At 30.8% G+C, this 27401-nt stretch overlaps 3 protein-coding genes across 6 annotated transcripts; 2 read left to right on the top strand and 1 right to left on the bottom strand.

Moving 5' to 3' along the window:
* Positions 1 to 4437: 4437 nt before the first annotated feature.
* On the bottom strand, positions 4438 to 6045 carry LOC115987475 (UDP-glycosyltransferase 79B9-like). The gene has a single exon (XM_031111034.1). It carries the CDS (start codon positions 6025 to 6027, stop codon positions 4651 to 4653), a length of 1377 nt encoding a protein of 458 aa, XP_030966894.1. The 5' UTR covers positions 6028 to 6045; the 3' UTR covers positions 4438 to 4650.
* Positions 6046 to 10051: 4006 nt separating this feature from the next.
* Positions 10052 to 15965, top strand: LOC115987473 (beta-glucosidase 17-like). Of its 4 annotated transcripts, none has more exons than XM_031111025.1 (13): positions 10052 to 10281; positions 10383 to 10452; positions 11579 to 11637; positions 12382 to 12457; positions 12609 to 12686; positions 12805 to 12892; positions 12981 to 13233; positions 13532 to 13647; positions 13955 to 14172; positions 14402 to 14454; positions 14547 to 14649; positions 14736 to 14838; positions 15632 to 15965. In XM_031111025.1, exons 1-13 carry the CDS (start codon positions 10105 to 10107, stop codon positions 15843 to 15845), a joined length of 1608 nt encoding a protein of 535 aa, XP_030966885.1. In that variant the 5' UTR covers positions 10052 to 10104; the 3' UTR covers positions 15846 to 15965. The 4 variants fall into 4 exon arrangements, with proteins under 4 accessions (XP_030966885.1, XP_030966887.1, XP_030966886.1 ...); XM_031111027.1 differs by having other exon boundaries at positions 10053 to 10281; positions 14426 to 14454; XM_031111026.1 differs by having other exon boundaries at positions 10053 to 10281; positions 14423 to 14454.
* A 3466-nt stretch (positions 15966 to 19431) lies between these two features.
* LOC115984415 (beta-glucosidase 17-like) lies at positions 19432 to 26265 on the top strand. Its single transcript, XM_031107444.1, has 13 exons — positions 19432 to 19588; positions 19689 to 19758; positions 20600 to 20658; positions 20839 to 20914; positions 21106 to 21183; positions 21285 to 21372; positions 21463 to 21715; positions 22085 to 22200; positions 24058 to 24275; positions 24555 to 24586; positions 24688 to 24790; positions 24891 to 24993; positions 26073 to 26265. Exons 1-13 carry the CDS (start codon positions 19448 to 19450, stop codon positions 26263 to 26265), a joined length of 1530 nt encoding a protein of 509 aa, XP_030963304.1. The 5' UTR covers positions 19432 to 19447.
* The last annotated feature ends 1136 nt before the right edge of the window (positions 26266 to 27401 follow it).

The following is a 27401-nucleotide window of genomic DNA, read 5'->3' as shown; positions in this document are numbered from 1 at the left end:
ATCACACTTTTTTTTCAATGGGTTAGTGATGAAAAAATATTCTTACAATCTTTATATTTAGTACAAAATATAGGTGTTAGTTGTAGATCCATGTATATATATGAGATATCCTGTAATCTTAGCAAATGAAGAAAACAGTCATCTCTCTCATTAGAGGATAAGACTGATAATTGTGATATGATAAGTTAGAGGATAAGTAAGACTGATAATCGGTGGAATTTAGTTGTTTTTGGGACCCAATATACTTTTAATGATGAATTTTTTATTTTTTATTTTTTATTTTTTTACAAATATATTTTAATGAACAAAAAGAGTTATGGAAATCTAGTTCATTATTACTTTAAGCCTTTAGGTTTTTAAAAATGATATGGACATTTCTGTGTGGGCAATTCGATAAAGTGATGTTTGGGTAATTCTGTATAATAAAGGGGTCAAAGTATAATTTTGGAACTAAAGGGTAGTTTGTTAATTATGGAAGTTGGGTTTGGGCTTTTGGCTTGATGGGGGTATTGGGTTAGGAAGTGTGGTGCTTGGGCTTATGTTTTGGAGTAGGTTGATTGAGTTTGGGTTTAAAACATGTGGGTTTGGGTTTATTGGAGGCAGGCTTCAGGTATTGGATTGGACTTTAGAGCTTTGGGTTTGAGAAATAAAGAGAACCACACTGGTTGGGCTTGTACACAATCTAATGGATCAAATTATTCTATTTAGCTAGAGTTTATAAGTTCAGTTTTTACGTATCATGTACAAGTTTTTTTTTTTTTTTTTTAAACCAATTTTTTTTTTCCTCATTTTTTCACAATACATTACTTAGTAACTTTTAGCCAAAAAAAAAAAAAAACTAAATTACGTTGTTTCTAAACAAAGATTGGGACTAGGTTTGATCTTTATCGATTTGCTTGATCTATATTATATTTTTAACTAAGGGACAAATTCTTGTCTTATATCAAATTTCTGTAGCTAACGTTCTTACATCTTTTTTTTTTCTTTTTTTTTTTTCTTTTTTTTAATTCTTTTTGGGTAAGTTGAAGCTAACGTTCATCCTAAGTTAGAGGATAAGTAAAACTAACAATTGGTGGAATTTAGTTATTTTTGGGACCCAATATACTTTTAATGATGAATTTTTTATTTATTTTTTTTTTTTTACAAATATATTTCAATAAACAAAAAGAGCTATGGAAATCTAGTTCATTATTACTTTAAGCCTTTAGGTTTTTAAAAATGATAAGGAAATTTCTGTGTGGGCAATTTGGTAAAGTGATGTTTGGGTAATTTTGTATAATAAAGGGGTCAAAGTGTAGTTTTGGAACTAAAGGGTAGTTTGTTAAATATGGAAGTTGGGTTTGGGCTTTTGGCTTGATGGGGGTATTGGGTTAGGAAGTGTGGTGCTTGGGCGTATGTTTTGGAGTGGGCTGATTGAGTTTGGGTTTAAAACATGTGGGTTTGGGTTTATAGGAGGCGGGCTTCAGGTATTGGGTTGGGCTTTAGAGCTTTGGGTTTGAGAAATAAAGAGAACCATACTGGTTGGGCTTATACACAATCTAATGGATCGAATTTCTCTATTTGGCTAGAGTTTATAAGTTCAGTTTTAAGGTATCATGTACAAGTTTTTTTTTTTTTTTTAACCTAATTTTTTTTCTTTTTCTTTTTTCCTCATTTTTTTCACAATAAAAATATACTTTAGTAAACTTTTAGCCAAAAAAAAAAAAAAAAAACTAAATTAGTTGTTCCTAAACAAAGATTGGACTAGGTTTGATCTTTATAGATTTTGCTTGTATATATTTATATTTTTAAGGGAACAATTCTTGATTATATCAAATTTTGTAGCTAACATTCTTCATCTTTTCTTTTCTTTTCTTTTTTTTCCTTTTTTTTATTCTTTTTGGGTAAGTTGAGGCTAATGTTCATCCTAAGATAGAGGATAAGTAAGATTGACAATCGGTGGAATTTAGTTGTTTTTGGGACCCAATATACTTTTAATGATGAATTTTTGATTTTTTTTTTTATTTACAAATATATTTTAATAAACAAAAAGAGCCATGGAAATCTAGTTCATTATTACTTTAAGCCTTTAGGTTTTTAAAAATGATATGGACATTTCTGTTTGGGGAATTTGGTAAAGTGATATTTGGGTAATTCTGCATAATAAAGGGGTCAAAGTGTAATTTTGGAACTAAAGGGTAGTTTGTTAAATATGGAAGTTGGGTTTGGGCTTTCGGCTTGATGGGAGTATTGGGTTAGGAAGTGTGGTGCTTGGGCTTATGTTTTGGAGTGGGTTGATTGAGTTTGGGTTTATTGGAGGGGGGCTTCAGGTATTGGGTTGGGCTTTAGAGCTTTGGGTTTAAGAAATAAAGAGAACCATACCAGTTGGGCTTGTACACAATCTAATGGATTGAATTTCTCTGTTTGGCTAGAGTTTATAAGTTCAGTTTTTAGGTATCATGTATGAGTTTTTTTTTTTTTTTTAACCTAATTTTTTTTCTCAATTTTCACAATACAAATATACTTTAGTAAACTTTTAGCAAAATAAATAAAACTAAATTAGTTGTTCCTAAACAAAGATTGGACTAGGTTGGATCTTTATAGATTTTGCTTGATTATATATATTTTTTAATAAGGGAACAATTCTTGATTATGTCAAATTATGTAGCTAACATTCTTCATCTTTTTTTTATTCTTTTTGGGTAAGTTGAGGCTTACGTTCATCCTAAGTTAGAGGATAAGTAAGACCGACAATTGGTGGAATTTAGTTGTTTTTGGGACCCAATATACTTTTAATGATGATTTTTTTTTTTTTTTTTTACAAATATATTTTAATAAACAAAAAGAGCTATGGAAATCTAGTTCGTTATTACTTTAAGCCTTTAGGATTTTAAAAATGATATTGACATTTCTGTGTGGGCAATTTGGTAAAGTGATGTTTGGGTAATTCTATATAATAAAGGGGTCAAAATGTAGTTTTGGAACTAAAGGGTAGTTTGTTAAATATGGAAGTTGGGTTTGGGCTTTTGGCTTGATGGGGGTATTGGGTTAGGAAGTGTGGTGCTTGGGCTTATGTTTTGGGGTGGGTTGATTGAGTTTGGGTTTAAAACATGTGGGTTTGGATTTATTGGAGGTGGCTTCAGGTATTGGATTGGACTTTAAAGGTTTGGATTTGAGAAAAAAAGAGAGCCACACCGATTGGGTTTGTGCACAATCTAATGAATCAAATTTGTCTGTTTGGCTAGAGTTTATAAGTTCAATTTTTAGTTTTTAGGTATAATGTACAAGGTCTTTTTTTTTTTTTTAAGCCTAATTTTTTTTCTCATTTTTTCACAATACAAATATACTTTAAGCAAAAAAAAAAATATATATATATATATATATATATATCGCTGTTCCTAAATAAAGATTGGACTAGGTTGGATCTTTATAGATTTTGCTTGATTATATATATTTTTTGATAAGGGAACAATTCTTGATTATTTCAAATTATGTAACTAACGTTCTTCATCTTTTTTTTTTATTTATTATTTTATTCCTTTTGGGTAAGTTGAAGCTAACGTTCATCCTACTAATTAAACATGTGATACCTAACAATCTTTCATAATGTATACACTTTACAAAGCAAAAAGCCATAAATCACACAAATATATTCTACCACAATTCATATTATATAATATCCAACGAAAAAAAAGTATAAATTATTTTATATAAAGTGTATATCTTGTCATAGAAATAATTGAATTTTCGACTTTTTCTATTTGGTGTGCATGCAACATACATAAAATGAAATTTATATTTAATTAATTGAAGTGAATCAACAAAATTTTTAATGTCGAATTTTGTTTTTTAGACCTAATATTATATCCAAATTTCTTTGTGATAGTTTTGGTAAGATTGCCAAATTGGCTTCTTATTTGGTTGCATTTGGGAATCTTCATCATAACCAAAGATTTGTTGAAGTCGAGCAGAGTTGAGGGAGTTAGAGTTAGTTTCTTCCTTTCTTAATTGTTGGTTTGGAATTTAATTGAATATAGAAAGTTTGATGTCCACTCTTATTATAGGGCTTCCAGAGCATCTATTGGAAGTATGTTTACGTGGAGTCCAAGGGTGTCCTCTAATGTTTCTTTGTGCAAGATTGCACCTTTTGGAAAGATTTTAAGCTGTAAAGAATACCCTCAATAGACAATTATTTAAATGGACTGCTGTTGTATGTCCAAGGGCAGTGGAGAAAACATGTTGATAAGCTGTTGCTGCAGTATTTAGTTATAATTTGCTTATGGCTGCAAATGTTTCCTTCTTTGAGGTTTGTCGGCTGCCTAAGTAGGTTGCTGAGATATTAGGATGGTGGGAAGGAAGGTGCAGAAGCAAAATAATAATAGGATTTGGCAACAAACTTTAAATATATTTACAACTTGACATACTTCTATTTGCAAAGCTCAAGTAGTAAAAATTGTATTTTCCTTATCATTACTGTCATTTTTTTGCTAAAAGAGAAACGAAACACAAGTACAACCCAAAAAAGAAATACAACTGGATATCCAAATAGAACAACATTGACAAAGAAGTAGCATCCAAACTATAACACAAGTGAATCCTTCCTCAATTGAAACTGCTACTGCTCTTTTTAGTGCAAAGGATTAAGTAGTTGGGTTCATATGTAGCACTTAGTCAATCCATAAGACCTTGCAGGTTTTGAATGAAAGTGTCTAAATATCTCTCTTGCATGCCTTCACTAGTAAGTTCCTCCTTCAACTTGGCATGATTATATTTCACCAGCCCAGCTATTTCACTGTCCTCGTCCATCACAGAGACAATGGCCTTACTCAGGCTTTCCTTGGAAATCCACCCATTATCTTCTCTCTCCACCTCCACTGCAACTTTAAGTTCTTCCACCATTAACCTGGCACCCACAATTTGATCACCAAGGTATGGAACGCATACTATTTGGCAATCACTAAAGAGAGACTCCCACATGGACCCATATCCACAATGGGTCACAGAACAGCCAACAGATGGGTGCTCCAATATCAATGTTTGTGGTACCCATCCCCCATACACCCATCCTCTCCCTTTAACTCTCTCTTCAAAGCCTTCTGGAAAAGCTTCTTCAATTGTTGCGCAACCATCTGGAGTACTCAGAGCCACCAAAAATGGTTGCCCACATAACTCAAACCCCAAAAGTAGCTCCTGAAACTGGTCCTTTTGTAGTTTATTTTGACTCCCAAATGCACAATACACCACAGTACCTTGCTTGAAATTGCATAACCAATTAGTCCATTTCTCATCTAGCTTTGTGGCCGGTGCTTTAGGCAGGACAGGTCCTGTTAGCAGCACAGGCTTAGCATAATGCTGCTTTAAGTAGTCACAATATGGCCCTTCAAACTCATGATATGTCCTATAGGCCAGGGCATCACTCCAAATCAAGCCATACGTAATTCGAACATAAAGAGACATCTCTGTTCCAAGAGCCTTGGCAAACACTTTTAGTTGTGCAATCTCATGGTCCTTGGACTTTATTCGCACACACGAAGGAGGATAGCCAGGAGGCGGTTGCATGAAGTCTTCTACAGTCATATCCTCTGGTTTCTCCTTGGTAGGAACCTTTAGTGCTTGCGTTGCTGGGGTTACAATGGAATAACATATGGCCTTGGAGCCAATTTGGTGTGCTAAGGCTGGCATCCAAGGGCTGAAGTCAAAGAAAATGAAATCAGGCTTGAGAGTGCTCAGAATGGTTTGAACTTGGTCTTGGGTTTGGTCAAAGGCAACACAAAGATGTCCACGAAGTGGAAGAGGAACATCTGAGGCAGTCTCGGCACCAGGGGGTAGCCTATCTACACTGGGAACAAGAAGGGGATAGAAGTGGATGAGGTTTGGATAAAGGATGAGATGTTCTACCTTTGCTTGTGCTCCTTTGGGCAGTAAGAAAGACACCCTATGGCCTCTCTCTGTAAGCTTGTTTGAGAGGTGCAGGTAGGGAGTGATATGGCCAAAGGCAAACCAGGGAAACATGGCTATGTGAAGTTTTGTGCTTCTTGGATTGCTCATCTTTGCTTGAATTTTTTTTTTTTTGGGTGTAAAAATCCACTTGAGAACTAAAGTGATTCCTTTATGTATACCTGATAGAACCGGATCTTCCTAGTGGAGAGACAAAAAAGTTGTTTATAATCATTTTTGGGACCCAATATTCTTTTAATGATGAATATTTGAATTTTTTTTAATAAATATATTTTAATAAACAAAAAGGGCTATTGAAATCTATTTCATTATTACTTTAGTCTTGAAGAGTTGAACATTCCAATTCCAATTCCGAGTTCTAGTTCATTAAAAATGATATGGACAAATATATTATGCCACAATTCATATTATATTTATGTAGCTAACGTTCTTCATCTTTTTTTTATTTATTGTCGGGTAAGTTGAAGCTAACATTCATCCTACTAATTAAATATATGCTACCCAACAATCGTTCATAATGTATACACTTTATAAAGCAAACAGCTCATAAATCACGACAAATATATTATGCCACAATTCATATTATATTATATCAAATGAAAGAGAAGTATAAATTATGTTATATAAAGTGTATATCTTGTCATAGAAATAATTGCATTTTTGACTTTTTGTATTTGGTGTGCATGCAACATACATAAAATGAAATTTATGTTTAATTAATTGAAGTGAATCAACAAAATTTTTAATATTGAATTTTGTTTTTTAGACGATGAAAGTGTTTAATAAACAAGACTAAGAACATGTGAATAAAAAACAATTAATTATGATTAACATGATTACACTATGAATGAATATTATTTTCATATAATGACTATATATTTTAGAGAGTGATTACAAAAGTGTTTACATACTCAAAAGGTATTCACAAATTAATTCAAAGTCTCTTTCCATGTGTGAGGAGTCGTGATTCAAAGCCATCAAACCTTAATATTATTGTTTATTTGTAAGATATCAATACATATTTTTTTTCCTGAACAAGGAATACATTCATTTGTAAACAATGAGTACTATTAGTTGTTTAAAAAGGAATATATTTACCTTCCATGAAAACTCAATCCAAGTCAATTATTTGAGACAATTTCTAACAAATCTCTACCTTGGCTCAAATTCCACAAAACAAGAGTCACAAATTGAGCTAAACTCTACAACAATTCTTCACATTGGCAAATTCGTAGAGCACCGAAGTTCATCAAATTCCTCTTTCCATGTACTTGTAAAGTTGTATAACAAGAAAATTAAATTCATATAACCCATGTACATCAGATTCATTGTAAATTTGTAATTAGTATAAAGGTAGCCACTAATGATTTTCTACTATCAATCTAGGCAGCTAAGCTGAATCACATTAATTCTGGATTTCTCTCTAACTCACACTACCTCTACTAACAAAGACTATATCAATTTCCAAACTAAGAACATTTGCATAGGAAAAAGAGGAGAGGACATTTCCTTTGAATGATAAACGTGAAATTTCAAAATTAAAACCCAACGTACGTAGTTAATTATTTTCTAAAAAAGAAAAAAAAATTTCTCAATCCTTTACAATTAATGCTTTATGGTTCAAAAACTTTCTCCAAAAGAAGAATGTCACCAGAAGGCCAACTTTTTTGTACTTGTACAGTGAACTGTAATTTATAGTTATAGCAAGTGTACTGATTTGTTGTATGTTGAACTAATTCTTTAATTTTTTTTTTTCTGTTCTATATTAGGAGGAATTGCAGCATGCATTTATTTTCAGAATTACTAATTCAGTACTATTCTTTCATATATAATCCCTACAATGAATCTAGTATTACAGAAGAATTTATAAATTTTTATGTGTTGTGAATTAAACTTGTGATCAATTTACAATTGTGATGAACTTATGTGAAGGTGATCTTATATGAATCACAATTTCTTAAACTTCAATCTCACAGAGAGAGAGAGAGAGAGAGAGAGAGAGAGAGAGATTGCTAGCTGATATGAATTATACATAATTAACCACAGTGTATGGTATAAGGTTTTTTTTTTTTTTTTGAGATTTCATTTGAAAAGGTCAAAGAAGCACTTTTCTTCTTGCATCTCTATCAAACTCCAACAAAATCCCATGGATGTAAAATATAAAAAAATAAAAATACAAAATAATAATAAAAAAAAAAAACTTGGCACTTAGTGGGGGAGCCAAAATTGGATGTCAGGGGAGGCAAAATTTATAAGCGACAAATACATACACATGTATATGAGTACTTGAGACCAATCTAAATTTTATTGAAAAAAAATTATGTAATTTAAGTGATATTTCAATGCAAAGAAAAAAAATATAATATTTTTTATATTGTGTTGATCTGATAGAATTTTTAATTGTTAGACTGACTTTAATTACAACTCATATTAATTATGATATTTTTGTTAATATAGACTAATAAATAATTAAATTGTAATATTTCTAAAAATATATTTTAAAATATACTAGTACTACTATTATTCCCGCACGGCTTGATGAAGTTTCATAAGTGAAATAATAGAGATAGAAAGTTTCACAAGAAGTTTATGGTAATATATTGGGATTGATCATCTAACATCACTTTTATCTTGTCTCACCAGCCACCACTAATACCAACTGTATCCACCACTAATATCTTATAGATAGATGTCCACAAAAAAAAAAAAAAAAAAGGGTGGGAACGGCTACCAAGGCACAATTACCGCCTAATGTAAACATTGCTTATGAGTTTTTTTGGATACCGCTTATTACTGAAAACTGAAAACACTGTAATAAAATAATATTTAAATGTGTGAATAGTACTGTGAGATCCAGTTTTAAAGAAAAATTTGCTGAAATCCGTACTTGCGGGTCTTGTGAACAATGCATGAGACCCACACAAAAAAGACCAGCACAAGCACAAATGCAAACGCATTTAAATTCAAACGGTCACTATATCATTCAAATAATACTAGGGATATATAATTTTTCAGAACTTTGTTTACTACAGTCGTGACCCAATTGCGGTGGTGCATAATAAAAGTAATAATTAATTAATAATGAGCATATGAGAAAGTGATATTAATCATATTATTTCATTATAATTTGTATGTAAAAAAAAGTTGTGATTTTAATTAACATTGTTCATTTTGTATATATCATTAATTTTAGATCAATTCTACTATATTTTACTCTACTCTACTCTCTTTTTCTTTCCCTTAATTCAAACCAACCATAAAGAGGGATCAACTTTCAAAGACTAACATTGATTTAGACTGTTTCAAACTCTAAACTGAATAACTAAAGAAGCACCAGCAAATAACAACAACAACAATAATAATAATAACTAAAGAAGAATTTTTTTTTTTTTTTGGCTTTTTAAACAAGAAAAATAACTTGGTGTATAATAATATTTAATGTATATTAAATATTAATTATACACCCATATTTTTTGGGGACATTAAATAATCAAATATTAATTATACACCAACTCCTTTTCGAACGGTATACACCAACATTAAATAATTAATATTTAATGTACATTAAGTATTAATTAATATTTTATTTTTCTTACTCCACTTGTGACATGTCCACAAGTGAGTTAAGAAAAATAAAATTAAGAATACAAAAAAAAATCATAAGCACATGGATTGCAGTGGAATCTATAGTTTTAAAAACTGGTACGATTAAAGAATCGAAATAAAAAGTGATTCTCAATTTTATGGTTGGACCAAAATCAAACCAGTAGTCCATCTAATGAAGTTATAAATAATTAATTAATAATTATAAATATAAATAAATAAATAATTTTATAACTAATATTTTAACTAAAAAGTTAAATTAAATAACAGTAAAACATTAAACCTTAACTTTAATTTATATTTTAGACAGCTAAACTCAAGCTCACTGCACAAAGTATTTTAGTTATTCTTTCATTTTTCAAATAACAAAAAGTCACTGCCCACTTGATATTTATTTCCCATCACATATCCTACCTTTACACGTTGATACTCCACCCACCACATATTTTGAAGTCTTACATCCACACCTTGTTTAATTAAAAGCTCTTACTTCTAGTTTCTTCTTTTACTTTTTATCTAATTTTTCATCTCTTTGCCTTCAATTAACATTGGAGAAAGTCAGACATGGAAACATTCGTGGGGAGTTGGAGAAAGTCATTCATGGAAGTAATTCATCATCATCACCATCTCTTTTTGTATGTGCTGCTTTTTGTAGTCTATTTTTTCTCTTGCACTGAAAGTCTTAGTCGGAGAGATTTTCCAGCTGGTTTCATATTTGGAGGGGCCTCAAGTGCTTACCAGGTACATGTGTCACTGAATTAACACTAATATTTACATGCTTTCTACACTAATTCCTTATGTTCTTATATTATGTTTGGGGTTCTCTTAATGTCAATTGGAAGTATGAAGGGGCTGCATTTCAACATGGAAAAGGACCTAGCATATGGGACACTTTCACTAGAGAACATCCAGGTCTCTCTCTCTCTCTCTCTCTCTCTCTCTCTCTTACACACACACACTTTTATGTGAATAAGCAATTCTATATGCTTAAGGATCCTATCAAGATAAGCAACCCAAATGAAAGTGATAAGACTAGATCAGATTGAAGTTTGCAAGGATTACTCCTATCTCATTTGTAACTGAATATATTGTACTTATCTAAAACTCTCCTCATGTGTATCTAATATGTAACTACTTAGTCCATAAAAATGAAAGTAAAGACCACACGTCAATTGGTGTGGAGCGCAACATTATTCAAATTATACTTGTTTTGTTACTATTCAATCAAGAGAATATACAAATTTAGTAACAAGACCAAAACAATCAGCAACTAGTTCTGCAGACTAACCTAAAAATGCATCGGAAATTACAACAAGCTAACTTCGACTAGTATGTGTCAAGGACAGAAATTGGGGTCCTCCAAAGGCTGCATAGTGCTTTGTTTTGGATTTAAATTTTGGCTTTTAGGTAAATAGACAATGAGCTCCAAAGACCAAAGAAGATTTCTTTCAGTAAATCAGCTTCATCATCTAATTTTACTACAATTGATTTTTTGCTAGATTGAAATCCTTCAAATTGGTGGGTAATGAGAAAGGAAAGAACCTAATCCTCCCAAAGATAGGATGTATTGACCTTTGGGCCAGTGAACTTTTATAGTCAATAAATAATTAAATATTAGAATAATGCAAACGCATCCTATATATTAAGGTGAAATTATTTTTACCGAGTGTATTAGACATTGTTCTTACATAAAATGAACCTTACATCTATACATAGAGTATAGTACACGGAGTTTTTACGAAAAAATGGATTCTTGTTAATTATTGTTTAAACTTTAATTACAAATTTCTCCTTTTATTTGTAATCTTGTAGTGTCTTCCCTGGCTAAGAAAATGGGCTGTCATACTCATGCACTTAGTATAGCGCATTTTATAATCAAATGGGTGATCAACATATGTGACATAAAACTTTTTGTAATTAAAATAAAATTCGCTTTTTTATTCTTTGTATTCTATAGTTTGATGCATAATATTTTTTTTAAGTGTATCACCTAACTCATTAGAGACAATTTTTTGAGAAATTTATGGTGTCGTTACAGAAAAAATTGCAGACCATACCACCGGAGATATAGCTGATGATTTTTACTATCATTTTAAGGTATGGTTAATTCATGTTATTGTATTTTATTGGTTTCTTTAATTTTGCCCGGCCCCTCCCCACTTCGCCCCATACGGGTTTTCCTGCCCCGCAAAGGTGGTGGGGTGGGGATGGGGCAAGACTTTAGCCCTATACTATAGAGTAGGGTGGGATGGGTTTAGACTTTTTGGACCTGCCTCGCCCCACCTTGTTCCCACCCTGCCCCGCGTTAATAAAAGTTTTAATTGTAAATTTTTATACCCTAAAACCCTATTATTTAAACAAACATATTAATATTAACTTATTTTATTCTACGCAATGTGACTCTCTACCTCTATTTTGTTATGTATTAGACTATGAGATTTTAGGTTTTGTTGTGATATTGTCTTATTAAACACTTGGATAATATTTATCAGTTTTTTGCTAAATATTAGTTTGATTTGATGAGATAAATTTAGTTGTAATTTCAAGTATATTTTTATTAAGGAAACATATTTTATTAAAAAAAATTGTAATAGTTGTGGGGCAAATTAACAAGAAGTAGAGTTTTACAGGGTAGAGTGAGGCTTCACTGGGCCCTAAGAGGTGGGATGAGGCAAGAAAATTTTCCTGTCCTGCCCCATTGCCATCCCTATTTCTTACACATCAAAAAGAAATTAAAAAAAAGACTATATACCTATATACTCCACATCCACTATATTGCAGTTGAAACTTGGGCTTTTCTTTTATGCATTAAACTAATGAAAAGACTGAAAAATGTTTCAGGGGGACATAGCTTTGATGAAAGAAATTGGTTTAGACTTCTTTAGGTTCTCTATCTCATGGGCCAGAATACTACCTAGTAAGAGCATTGCTTAACTCAACCTTTGTCATTTTTTTTTTTTACTAAGAACCTACAAAAACATGTAATTTTTTGGGGAAAAATATCTTTATTTGGTAATGTATTCAAAGTAACATATAATCGTATGTATAAAGCTTAATTTTGTCCTCAGAGGGAAAAATCAGTGGGGGAGTGAACCAAAAAGGAATCACATTCTACAATAACCTCATAAATGAGCTATTGTCTCAAGGTGAAATTTCCCTCCCTCTCACATGCTTCTCATAAAGCTAATCATAATTATTTTTTTTTATTTTTATTTTTCCAATTTAGGTCTCTTCCTAATATTGACTATATAATTTATTAATCAGGTTTAAAACCTTTTATAACTCTATTCCATTGGGATGTTCCACAAGCCCTTGAAGAGGAGTATGGTGGATTCTTGAGCCAAAACATAGTGTAAGTTTTGAAGCACACATTAAATCTATTATGAAATTAGTATATATGCAATCTGATTAATCAGCAATCCATAAATGCCTATAATTAGGGATGATTATCGGAACTACGTGGATGTTTGTTTCAAAAAATTTGGTGATAGAGTAAAGTATTGGGTCACAATTAAAGAGCCAAATACATTTTCCATTGGGGGCTACGTAACAGGAATTGAAGCACCTGGTCGATGTTCTAACTATATCGGAAATTGCACATATGGGAACTCTGGGATAGAACCCTATATAGTGGGACATAATTTACTACTTTCTCATGCAACTGCTGTGAAATTATACAAGGAAAAGTATCAGGTATGTGCTTTTAGCAATTATCAATTTAAAGAGGATATGTCAATTTATGACTCACTAATTAATGAGCCATGTGTGTGTGAGACAGACATTGTGTTTAGCAATACTGGGTTGTGCTTTAGATTACAAAGAATACTAGCCTTGGTTTATTTGTGCTATTAGTACCTAGAAAACTATCCTAATCCTTCTTAAGCAAAAATGAGATAATCTACTGTGCTTCATATATATTCTTAATAAGTTAAAAAGAAGGTTCAGAATATTGCAAAAGTTTTCTTTCATAATCTGAATTTGATTTTTGTAGGAATCTCAAATGGGAGAAATTGGCATTTCAGTACAAAGTTTTTGGAATTTGCCTAAATACCAAACAGTTGCTAGCATCAAGGCTGCCTTTAGAGGTCTTGATTTTAGGTTTGGATGGTAAGTTTTATGACTTAATTTTATACTAGACTCAATAATTCCTATAAATAAACGCATTTGTCTGCAAACATATTTGCAAAAGGCAAGTATTTTTGGCTTGAAGTAAAGTTAGTTAAGAGAAGCATTCTAAGCAATTCAGCAAAAACCAACAACAACAACGTAAGCATTCTAAGCGTAACTACGATAAGTTAATTTTGTGACAAGTCACAATCTTAAGATTTTAGATTAAGTAGTTAAGGTATTGTCTCAACATAATTGTATCAAACCCTTATAAGGAGACTTGTTATTATTTCTATTATTTGTGTAGGTTTGTTGATCCAATTATTTTTGGTGACTATCCTGAGATCATGCGAGTTTTGGTGGGAACTCGACTACCTATATTTACTGAATCGCAATCCAAGATGTTAAAAGGTTCTCTGGATTTCCTTGGAGTAAATTACTATACTGCAAGATATGCTGATGACTCTACATCTTCTAGTAGCGTCAACCTAAGTTACACAACAGATAGCAACGTAAATTTGACTAGTTAAGCTCAAAATCCATAACCTTGATTTATATATTGGGTGATGCAAAGAATATGTATAAAAAAATTTAAAAAAAATTGATCATTAGTCATCAAAAAGTATTCTAGGTATTTATTTTGTTGAAATGACATAAATTATATTCATTGTCCCCTCAAATTGTAAGTCTTTTGTTGTTAAATTGGTAGTCACTTTTTCATTTTCCTTATATTTTTTTTCTAACACTCATGTAGTCACTCTATTCAATGCTACAGCAGAGAAGGATGGCATTCCTATTGGTCAACCAGTAATCTCTCTCACTCTCACCCAATGTTTGAATATAATAGTATTTTATCCCCTGTATATGCTAAGAAAACTATATAAATAATGGTTTTGTAGACCGCTGCTGATTGGTTGTTCGTTTATCCAAGAGGAATTCGAGAACTTATGCTATACGTAAAGAAAAAATATAATAATCCACCTATTTACATTACCGAAAATGGTACGAAACTATCTTCATCCTTCAATTTAATTGAAAATAGTTATCTGATTTTAAATCAAATACATGTATACATTTATACTATTCAGGAGTTGATGATAATGACTCATTGTCAATTCAAAAGGCTCTCAACGATAGCTTGAGGATAAAATACTACCATTGTCATCTATCAAATCTCTTGAAGGCTATAAGGTGAGTGACTTTGCATATAGTGTGTGTGAAGGAATTGTGGAGTTCGAACCACATGCAAAGGATACCATAAATTGTGCCATTATGATGATTGAGCTATTACTTGAACCCTAATATTGGGTATATTATATATGTGTGATTAAGGAAATTCTATAATACCCATGTGTTTTTAGATATGGTTTCTCTACTAATAACGTGATTTCACTTTATAGTAATTTTGTCACATTCATTAGTAAGTCACATTACACTGAGCATTAACTTATTTTCTAATATTTTATTTTTATTTTTTTTATCTTAAACTATGATAAGTTCAATTAAAATAGTGTTTACCACAGATATGATGGTTGGTTCAGTCACATCACATTGTAACTTTCAAACATGCAGTAATAAGGTCATCCATGATGGTAACTTTATTATAATCACATGTCACATAGAACGGTAACTCTGTAATGGGTATCATACCTCCCAAAACTAGGGACCCATGTGAGTCAAAGTTCCCCATAAAAGTAAAATAAACAAATTTAAAAAATAATATGTAACTTAATTAGACCTAAATTCATATGCTGAAAACTTTTATTAATGGTAACTTTGGCAATATGTAAAGATAAGATTAAGACATGCTAACACTCCCAACTCTTTTTTTTTTTTTTTAATCAAAAGCAATGCTCTTATTCTCATATTGGAAACTGATAGAATATATATATATATATATATATATTACATTTTACCACCCTAAAATATCATAATTGTGTGTTTCAATAGTTCTAAGATATATATTAACGATTTGGTTTGGCAGGGCTGGGGTTGATGTGAGAGGATACTTTGCGTGGTCATTTCTTGATAACTTTGAATGGGAATCTGGTTATACTCTTCGATTTGGCATCACTTATGTAGATTACAAAAATGGGTTGACAAGATACCTGAAAAGCTCTGCTTTCTGGTTTAAAAATTTTCTCCAAAAGGAAAATGTCATCCGAAGCAAACCTTTGTTGTACCAAGATAGTAGTTGAATTTATAGCAACTGATTTGTTAATCATATTATTCCCATTACAACTTGCATGTAAAAGAAGTTTTGGTCTTAAAATTAACATTGCTCATTTTGTATCATTAAAGGGCGATCAAGTTTCAAAGACTAGCGTTGATTTAGACCTTTTCAAACGCTATACACAATAACTATTAAAGCAAGAATTTTTTATTTGCTTTTTAAATAAGACGAAAAAAAGTTGGCATATAATTAATATTTAATGTACATATATAATTATACACAAACTCTTTTGTGGACATTAAATAATTAAATATTAACTATAAAATTAGTTGTATCATTAGGTTATAATTTTAATCAATAAAATAAAAATTATTATATATTTTAAAAATTTAACTGTTCAATTGCATGTTCTTTACTCTTTTAATATACATGTCAAATTTTATATCAATCGGATATTATTTACTATATAATCTATAAATTTATATTTTATGCATAATTTTAAACTACAAAAACTTGTCATTTAAAAAATTTATTGATGACATAATTATTAATCTATATTTTTCTAGAAATTTTGCAAGTATTGAGATTATAAGAAAAAAATGTAATCCAATAGTGGATTTGTCAAAATTCATCTCTAATAAAAAGATATTGAGTAAGGTTGTAGTTTTAAATTAAAACCAATTTTGTAACTAAAATTTATCATATATATATAAAGAGAGAGAGAGAGGATTCTGATCCTCTAGATTTCCTTAAATCTTAGACATTTTTTAATGATTTAATAATTTAGAATTTGTCATGTCAGCATTCCTTTAAAAATAATCTTAATTGTTTTGTTTACAATATTACTTTACAACATTTTTATAACATTTTCATAACAAATCATAAATAGTTAGTTGTTATTGGTTTAAATTTGAACTTAACATTAAGATTACTTTTTTGTCCCAACAATAACTACCAGTAACACTTAGGGTTTATTGTAAAAATATTATAAAAATATTGTAGACATATAGGGTCCGTTTGGATTGAGCTTATTGTTACTGAAACTGAAAACTGAAAATTGAAAACTGAAAACACTGTAGCAAAATAATTTTTAAATGTGTAAATAGTACCGTGGGATCCATTTTTAATATTTTTTAATGTGTGAACAGTGTCAGTACAGTGCGTGAACAGTGTATTTACTGTTCATAACAGTAAAATTTGTCCCCCCAAAGTCAACAAATGCGGGCCAAAAAAAAAAAAAAAAAAAAAAAAAAAAAAAAAAAAAAAGAGAAAACGTGACACTGGAAACGTGGACGCAGGATTCATCTGAATCCAAACGCCCTCATAATTTCTTTTTGACATATCATTTCTTTTAATTATTTTAAGAGAATTGTTAGTGAAATACTGATATGACAGAATCTAGATTCTTAAATTATAAAAAAAATATTAGGATTTAACAAATTTTATTGATAAAGTATCTTAAGAAATCTAGAAGATCTGAATCCGATGCATATATATATATATATATATATATATAATCTTTTGTGGTTAGTTGGAGCTACAGACTAATGCAGCTAACGTTCCTCGTACTATACCTAACCATCCTGTATGATTTAAGGTTGTTGGTAGAAGGTAGCCATGTGCTATGGAAGGAAGGTATTCAAAAATAATTATGAGAGAAAAAGTAAATAATTAATTATGATAAAAGTGTATTACTATCATAATCCACGGGATTTTATCGGAATTTGATAGATATGCAAATGATAATTGCATCTTTGTTGACTTTTTCAATTTCGCGTTCAACGTACTCCAAGTGGGGGAGCCATTAGTGGAGGGAAAATTTATAAATGACAAATTCACACGCATGTATATGAGTACTTGAGACCAATTTAATTTTTATTGAAAAAAAAAATTATGTGATTTAAGTGATATTTTATTGCAAAGAAAACTAAATCATAGTTGTTATATTGTGTTTATCTGGTAGATGTTTTTTAAACATGCATAAGCCACTTAGTAATTTTTTTTTTTAAGAGTTAAGATTCCACTTACAATTCACTTGAAAGAACTTTTTTAATTGTTAGACTGACTTTAAACACAACTCATATAAATTATGATATTTTTGTTAATATAGACTCTTAAATAATTAAATTGTAATATTTCTAAAACTATATTGTAAAATATATACTCGAAATTTCATAATTAACTTTAAATAATATAAATCATTGGAGTTTATTATGTTATCATTTTTATATTTAATTACTTATATACAAATTTACATGAAGAAGAATATAAAGTATTATATTAAGAATTTTTTATTTTTTAATCACCTTTGAAAAGGAATAATACTGTTTTTTTTTTCTTTTATAATTTTTTTAACATTGAAATAGAGATTAATAAAATAAGAAATATTTCTTTTTTCTTTTTCAAATGAAGTTTGTTGTAGAAAAAATTTATAGTGTATAACAATTTTGATGGGCCATGGGAGAATCCCATGAATATTTCTTTTTCTTTTTCAAATGAAGTTTGTCATAGAAAAAATTTATAGTGTATAACAATTTTGATGGGCCATGGGAGAATCCACCCCTGATCCACCGTTTCATGCACTCATCCCTTTCTTAACTTAGCAAACAAATAATTATGTTTCATGACAGAGACATAAAGTTTCACAACAAATTTATGATAATGTGTTATTTAGTCTCACCGGCCATCACTAATATCATTTATATTGTATATCAATCATAATATGCTTACACTTCAATCGTTGTTAAAAAAAGAAAGTTATAAATTGTGTGACTAGTGACTAGATTTATTGATAGATGATGTAGAATTAAGTGGGAAAGGCTACCAAGACGCATGTACCACATAATGTAAACATTGCTTATATCATTAAAATAAAATAAGACTAGGGATACAAATTTTTAGAACTTGTTCATCAAAAAAAAAAAAAAAAAAAAAAAATAGAACTTTGTTTACAACAGTTGACGTGTGTGATTGTGCATAGTAAAAGTAATAATTCATAATGAACCTATGAGCCTATTAAAAAGTGATATTAATCATATTATTCTCATCACAAGTTGCATGTAAAAAAAGTTGGGATCTTAATCAACTTTGCACATATTGTATTATTGAAGAGCGATCAAGTTTCAAAGACTAGAGTCGATTTAGACTTTTTCAAATTAATACTACCGAATAATTAAAGAAGCAAGAATTTTTGCTAAACAAGAAGCAAGAAAAGTTGGTGTATAATTAATGTCCACAAGTAGATTAAGAAAAATAAAATTACAAGTACATGGGCTGGATTGATAACCTACCCTTGATTGCAATCGGAATCGTGGAATTTGGAATAGCAACACATGGTATTAGATACCAAGGCGTACGATTAGTAATTAATAAGAGTTTGGACACAATCAAATGCAGACCTCAATATATTGAGCATTGAGCAACGTGATCTAGATGACCCAAATATATGTATATCCAATACAGGAAAGAGTGATGCTTAAGTAAAACAATAACATTTTTTTTTTTTTTTAAGAAACAGTAAAACAATAAAATTAAGTACACTGAATGAGTTGTGTAATTCAATGACTATATAAGTGTGCCTATTCTTCTGTGGTTGGACGATACAGGGGGGGTTGGAGAAAGACAGACATGGAAATACTTCATCGTCGTCGTCATCTCCTTTTGTATGTGCTGCTTGTTGTAGTCTATTTTTTCTCTTGCACTGAAAGTCTTAGTCGGAGAGATTTTCCAGCTGGTTTCATATTTGGAGGGGCCTCAAGTGCTTACCAGGTACATATGTCACTGCACTAATACTAATATTTACATCAACTCTAATTAACTATGTTCTTATACTCATTATGTTTGGGGTACTCTTAATTTCTATTGAAAGTATGAAGGGGCTGCATATCAGCGTGGAAAAGGACCTAGCATATGGGACACTTTCACCAGGGAACATCCAGGTCTCTCTCTCTCTCGCAGTTTTAGTGAATGGAAATTGTATTCAATCAACATGAATGTCCAAATGTACAAACAAAGGCAAACCAAGCAACTACTAGTTAGTTCTCCAGACCAACCTACATTTGCATCACTAAGAGAAAGAAAACTGTAGTGACACAATCTATTTGTCCGCTTTGGGGATTTTCACCTCACCTCAGGCCAAGGGTTTGCCTTGTAACCGATAATGGATTTTGGCTTGACACCCGCACGGCTTTGTCCTCTTAGCGAGTGTGGGCATGCTCATTGTGCAAGAGTCCCACATCGCTTAGAGAAGCGCTCCCCCTATGCCTTATAAGCTTGCGCTGAAGGCAATAGGGACTCTTGCACAATGAGCATGCCCACACTCGCTAAGAGGACAAAGCCGTGCGGGTGTCAAGCCAAAATCCAATATCGGCTACAAGGCAAGCCCTTGGCCTGAGGTGAGGTGAAAATCCCCAAAGCGGATTATTCAGTTCACCAAGTATTTTACACATTCATTATAAAAGTGGGCCTTGCATGTAGGTCACGTATATGAGACTGTATTAATGAAAAAGAAAGGTATAATTAATTGTGTACAAAATAATGTCTCTTAAGGTTTGAACATTCCAGTCAAAGGGATTCTTGTTAATTATTGTTTAATTAAAAATTTTCCCTATTATTTGTAATCTTATAGGGTCTTCCCTGCTAAGAAATGGCTGTCATACTCATAAATGACCTGTATTTTTATTTCTATGCATAACTAAATTTTGATGTATAACAATTTTTTTATATATATAGTGTACCACTTAGACAATTTTTTTGAGATATTTTATGGTGTCATGACAGAAAAAATTGCGGACCATACTACAGGGGATATAGCTGATAATTTTTACTATCGTTTTGAGGTATGATTCATATGATTGTATTCTATTAGTCTCTTACACACCAAAAAGAATTATTCTGTTCTGTCCCTAGCTACCCTTCTACACATCCACTATATTGCAGTTGAAACCATAATTTTTTTTCTTTTACTTTTCTTCTTCTTTTTTGCATTAAACTAATGAAAAGACCGGGAAATGTTTCAGGGGGACATAGCTCTGATGAGAGAAATTGGTTTAGACTTCTTTAGGTTCTCCATCTCATGGACCAGAATACTACCTAGTAAGACCACAACTCAACCTTTGCTATTTTCTTTGAAGTCCATTTAAAGGAATAGGCATAATTTCATGACCATTTTTTCTCTACTGAGAACCAACATAACATGTCATTTTAGAAGAAAAAAAAATATTTTTATATGGTATATATTCCAAGTAACATGTAATGCTGCTAATAAAGTTTAATTTTGTCCTCAGAAGGAAAAGTAAGTGGAGGAGTGAACCAAAAAGGGGTCATATTCTACAATAACCTCATAAATGAGCTTTTATCTCAAGGTGAAATTTCACTCCCTCTCACACGCTACTCATAAAGCTAATCATAAATTGTAGTTTCAATATATGCCTCTTCCTAATATTGACTATAGTTCATTAATCAGGTTTAAAACCATTTGTAACTCTATTCCATTGGGACCTTCCACAAGCTCTTGAAGATGAGTATGGTGGATTCTTGAGCCCAAACATAGTGTAAGTTTTGACATACACATTTAAATCTATTATGCAATTAATAAATCTACAATCTAATTAATAAACAATTGATCAATCTCCTATAATTAGGGATGATTATCTCAACTACGTGGACTTCTGCTTCAAAGAATTTGGTGATAGAGTGAAGTTTTGGATCACAATTAATGAACCAAATTTATTTACCATTGGAGGGTATGCAACAGGCACCGCGGCACCTGGTCGTTGCTCTAATTATGTCGGAAATTGCACATATGGGAATTCTGGGACAGAACCCTATATAGTGGGACATAATTTACTTCTTTCACATGCAGCTGCTGTGAAACTGTACAAGAAAAAGTATCAGGTTTGAGCTTTTAACAATTAATTTTAATTAAGTAATAAATTTGAAGAGGATATACCAACTTATGACTGACTAATTAATTGTGTGTGAGTGATACACATATACACTTAGATTAAACTAGAGTAAAATTTCCATCTTATATATATATATATATATATATATATATAAAGAACTTTATGTGTGTGTGAGTGAGAGAGAAACACAGTGTTTACCTATTAATACCTATTAAACTATTTAATCCTTATGAATGAGAAAAAGATAATATATATTCTTATTATGGAAAAAAGATGGTTAATTCGTAATATTGCAAAAGTGGGCTTTCTTTATTGGATGGAATTATCTTCTTCTTCTTTTCTTTTTTTTTTTTGGTAGGCTTTTCAAATGGGAGAAATTGGGATTACAGTAGCGAGTTATTGGATATTGCCCAAATATCAAACAGTTGCCAGCACCAAGGCTGCATTTAGAGGCCTTGATTTTAATTTTGGATGGTAATTACTTAATTTTATACTAACCTAATGAATTCCTATAAATAAAATAAGCACTTTTGTCTTTCACTGTTGTGACCTGAATTCCTATGAGTTATTAAAACATTAAAACAGATATCTTAAATAATAAATAAATAAATAACTGCAATACACCGTAATTCATACATGCATGACTTAGGATTAAAACCCTGTTGCTGTTATTGTATACAAAAATAAAAATATTATATATCTGTGCAATGGGTATGAAGATCATTTTGTAGCCTAGCACTTCATCACTTTACTTAGCTCATGACAATAAACATTAATGCACGTTTCCTTGCACGTAGGCTAAGTGGGAAATGAATATTACATTAAAAAAAAGTGGGAAATGAATAAATTGTAAATTTTCTATGGATAACATTGGCTTTGTTTTCTTTAAAAATACATTTGCAAAGAGCATGCATTTTTGGTTTGAAATGAAGGTAGGTGACAGTAAACAGATGCATTTTAACTTCTAAGCCTATCTACCACGATGCACGATGCTAGCTTTGAATGTATGGTTCAGTCCCTTCTCTTGTGGTCTATCCATAATTGTTTCGTTCGAAAACAATGCATGGTTAGCCTATTAACTTACCAACATACTAATACTCCTTCTTATCATTTTTTTAGACAAAATTACTACATATTTTATTTCCACAGCTTTCAAACTCTACTTGAAAACCAAGGCCAATCTTTGTTTAAATTCTTTAGGGTAAAAGTTAATGGATGTCTTAAAGGTATTAGTTTAGAATTTTTTTTTTTTTTATGAAAAACGAAAAAAGCCACTGATTTTTTTTACTAATTTTTTATATTTTCTATAAAAATGGTATCAAAACGTTCTAAAAATAGTTTTGTTAAGAAATTTTTAAAGAGTATTTGTTAATCATACTCATTCTTTAATAACAAGGTCAAAAATATTATTTTACTTACTAGTCACACATCTCGTTTAATGTGCATTTGAGTTTATAATCGTGGCTTAATTCTGGAGTGAGATTCTTTTTTTAAGTAATCTATAGGGGCTGTTTGATTCGTGATTTTAAGTAACACTTTTCAGTTTTTAAACAGCATTACACGTATTTATATACATTTTTTTTTTATCCACACGTATTTTCAAGAAATACAAATAACGTTATTATAATAACGTTACCAAACGGTCCCTAGAGTGAGAATCTTGATATAAAGATTCTCACATCTCAGACTGTAAAATAAGCATTAAGCCATTATTTACACATAATGCAACATCCACGCTTACCTACCATCAAAATCTTAAATAATGTTGCATTATGTGTAAATAAATGCAGGCGTATACGGATAAAAAGAGATATATATATATATATATATATATTTTTTTTTTTTTTTGAGAAACTAAAAGATAGGCAGGTGTGTATATGTAAACACATATTTTCTTCTAATAAATAATTTGGGGAATTATATTGCCTTCTTAAACGTTCTATACTAGCATTTATGACTACCAAAAAACACCCTATCTCATTATAAAATATTTAAATATTTAAATATTTATATTTCAAATATTTTGTACTTTAAAATCATACTCAAATATATAATTTTGTCTAATTTTGATATAATTTTGTAAATTAGACAGTAAACAATATCCAATTAACACAAAATTTAGCTAATTAGATTGTAGTTTGATTCAATATTAGAAAACTTATAATAGATAAAGGAAATTTATCAGAATATTTATATGTGAGTAGTGTGGATAGTGTTACCAATTAAGTTACTATCTTAAACTTTTAATTAAGTCATTGAAGTAGTGTCCCAATATTTTGTATCAAACCCTCATGAGGAGACTTGTGATTATTTCTATTATTATTTTCGTAGGTTTGTTAATCCAATAATTTTTGGGGACTACCCTGAGACCATGAGAGCTCTGGTTGGGACTCGACTACCTATATTTACTGAATTGCAATCCAAGATGCTAAAGGGTTCTCTGGATTTCCTTGGAGTAAATTACTACACCGCAAGATATGCAGATGACTCTACATCTTCTAGTAGCATTAACCTCAGTTACACAACAGATAGCCATGTAAATCTAACTAGTAAGCTCAAAACCCACAACCTTGATAAGCCTTATAATTTATATTTTGAGTGGTGCTAGAAATATGTATTACAAATTTTATTACATAAATTTTACTAAAATTATGTGTCATTAGTCTTAAAAAGTATTTCTAACATTTATTCTGTTGAAGTGGCATAAATTATATTGATTGTCATTTAAGTTTGAAAATTTTTTGTAATAAAATTTGTAGTCGTTTTTGCATTTTGATCCTTATATTGTTTTCCCTATACTCATGTAATCAACCCATTTGATGTCACAGCGGAAAAGGATGGCATTCCTATTGGTCAACCAGTACTCTCTCTCTCTCTCTCTCTCTCTCTCTCTCTCTGAAGAGTATTATACTCCAACTCCATGTATATACTAAAAAAACTATGTTATAAATCGTTTTGTAGACCGCTACTAGCTGGCTTTACGTTTATCCAAGAGGAATTCGAGAACTTGTGCTATATGTAAATAAAAAATACAACAATCCACCTATTTACATTACAGAAAATGGTAAGAAACAAAATCTTCATCCTTCTGTGATTTCAGTAGTGTAATTGAAATTTATATCATGTAATGAGATCCAATATACTTCTACATTTGTACTTTTCAGGAGTTGGTGATAATGGCTCATTGCCAATTCAAGAGGCACTCAATGATAGCTTGAGGTTAAATTACCACCATAGTCATCTATCAAATCTCTTGAAGGCTATAAGGTGAGTGACTATGCATATAGCATTAGAAAAAAATTTCCCCCTTATGTAGGTAGATGGTGGAAGTGAGAGAGGTGTGGTTGAAAGTATAGACATGTGACACCCTAAATGATTCCATTTTGACTATATGATCACTTAAAGGCCTAGTTTTAGAAATATTATATATGTGTGAATTAAGGGAAGTCTATAATACCCACATTTTTTTGATATGGTATATATACCATACTAATAGGAAGGTTCCACATGACATAGTTTTTAATTTATCACATCCATTAGTAACTCATATCTTGTTGAGTAGTAACTGATTTCATTTTTGTTTTTTTTTATCCATCTAAAACTGTGATAAGGTCAACTAAGATAGTCTTTACCTCAAATCTTGTGGTAGGTTCAATTACATCACATAGTGATTCTTCTTCGTTTTTTAATAATTTTTTTTAATCATTTTAGACATGTGGCAACAAGGTCAAACGTGCAATAACTTTGTTATATTTAGTAGTAACTCATGTCACATTGAACAATAACTCTATGATGGATATCATACCTCAAAAAATATTGGAGTTAAGGAGTAAGGATCCATATGAGTTAAAGTCTCCCTCCCCCCTCCCTCCAAAAAAAAAGAAAAAGGAAAGCCTTAAAAAAATTAATATAGCATGATTAGAGTATTAGACTCAAATCTATGCTTAAATTTTTAATAAGTAATTTACCAAAAGTAATTAGACTCAAATATATGCTTAAATTTTTTTTTAAGGAATATAGCATAATTTTTATTGTTATACTCATTAGTAACTCATATCATATTAAACAGTAACTTGATGACGGATATCATACCTCTGACAATATTGGAGGTAAGGAGTAAAAACCCATATGAGTTAAAGTACCCCCCACCAAAAAAAAAATTATTAAGTGATTTACCCAAAAAAAAAAAAAAAAAACTTTTATTAAGTGTAATTCTAGTAGTCCGTAAAGATAAGACCTGCCTGACCCTCCTACTCTCACTGATTGGTAATTGATGAATATAAATACATATCATACCCACATTTAAGTAACAGTGTCTAAGATATTAATGATTATGGTTTTGGCAGGGCTGGGGTTGACGTGAGGGGATACTTTGCATGGTCATTTCTTGATGACTTCGAATGGGAATCTGGTTTTACTCTTCGGTTTGGTATCAATTATGTAGATTACAAAAATGGGTTGAAAAGATACATGAAAGCCTCTGCTTTTTGGTTCAAAAATTTCCTTCAAAAGAAAAATGTCACCTGCAGTAGCGACTGATTTGTTGTTTAAGTTCTTGAACTAATTGTTTGTTTCTTATATTTAATTTATTGCATGCATTTACTCTGGAAAGTGAAAACCAGTTCTACTTGACTACTTCCTACCATGTATAAGTTCAGCATGGTCGGTTATTGTTTCATCAATCTTGCACAAGATTTGAAGCATTAAGCAAACTTTTTTTTTTCCTGATCTCGCTTGAGAATATTTGAACTCGTTTAAGCCAGTTTTTTAAAACGTGAGTTCTCTTAGCTTCTTGACTCGACACATTAAGGACTTATATATAAATGAGGGGAATGATTAGGTGAAGAGGGAGAAAGAGGGTATTCTTCTTAGAGTCCAGTTAATGAGTGCCCTTTGTACATTTGTTAATAGAATATTTTAGGAAATTTATGATACCACATTCATAGGAAATATAAAATGTTATAAAAAAATCAGTTTCATTTTTATTTTCCTATAAAAAGTTTATTAAAATATTTTCTAATCCAATGTTCTTAGGATATCCGTTAATTATTCGTCCCTTCTTCTTATATTGCTACATGATAGACAATTTTTGTATCAAAGCTTATTGATCGATTGAGTTAGGCGTCCTGAGTTAATGTTAAAGCCTCTTGATTTTTATAACAACTTGGGGAAGATGTGGAAATCCTTCAAAGAGAAAAGGGAACCTATTTAGAATAGTGGGTATTATAGTAGAACTAAAGCTTCAGGCAAAGAAAGATATGGGAGGTTGGGATGATTCCATTTTGCTCAAGTCTATTGCAGTTTGGTTTGTTGTTATAAGAGGATTGGTGTTTTTTTTTTGGAGTTATTAAATTTGTGGGTTCATGATAGTGAGCATTAATTGTGATTAGGCTAGCATTAAATATAGATTTGAGATTGTGTAAAAATTAAGAAAAATTCTTAAGTACATTCAGAGTATAATGAAATTATGCTTTTTTTTCTCATAACTACTATATCCAACAAGTGCAAAAGTCTTCCCAATACATTGGGCTTTCTACACGTGCTTACCTTCCACGGGCTTTACAAACAGTCCAAGCCCACTTACAAAAGTTTCTCCAAACCACAATTCTCATACTCCTTCCCTTGGGTTTTCCATGTGGACTTGGACAATCCGATGAAAAGTGAAAAATATGATT

Source organism: Quercus lobata, chromosome 4, assembly GCF_001633185.2.
Source record: "Quercus lobata isolate SW786 chromosome 4, ValleyOak3.0 Primary Assembly, whole genome shotgun sequence".
Lineage (NCBI taxonomy): Eukaryota > Viridiplantae > Streptophyta > Magnoliopsida > Fagales > Fagaceae > Quercus > Quercus lobata.
The sequence above is the reverse complement of the archived record's forward strand: the minus strand, read 5'-3'. Positions and strand labels throughout refer to the sequence as shown.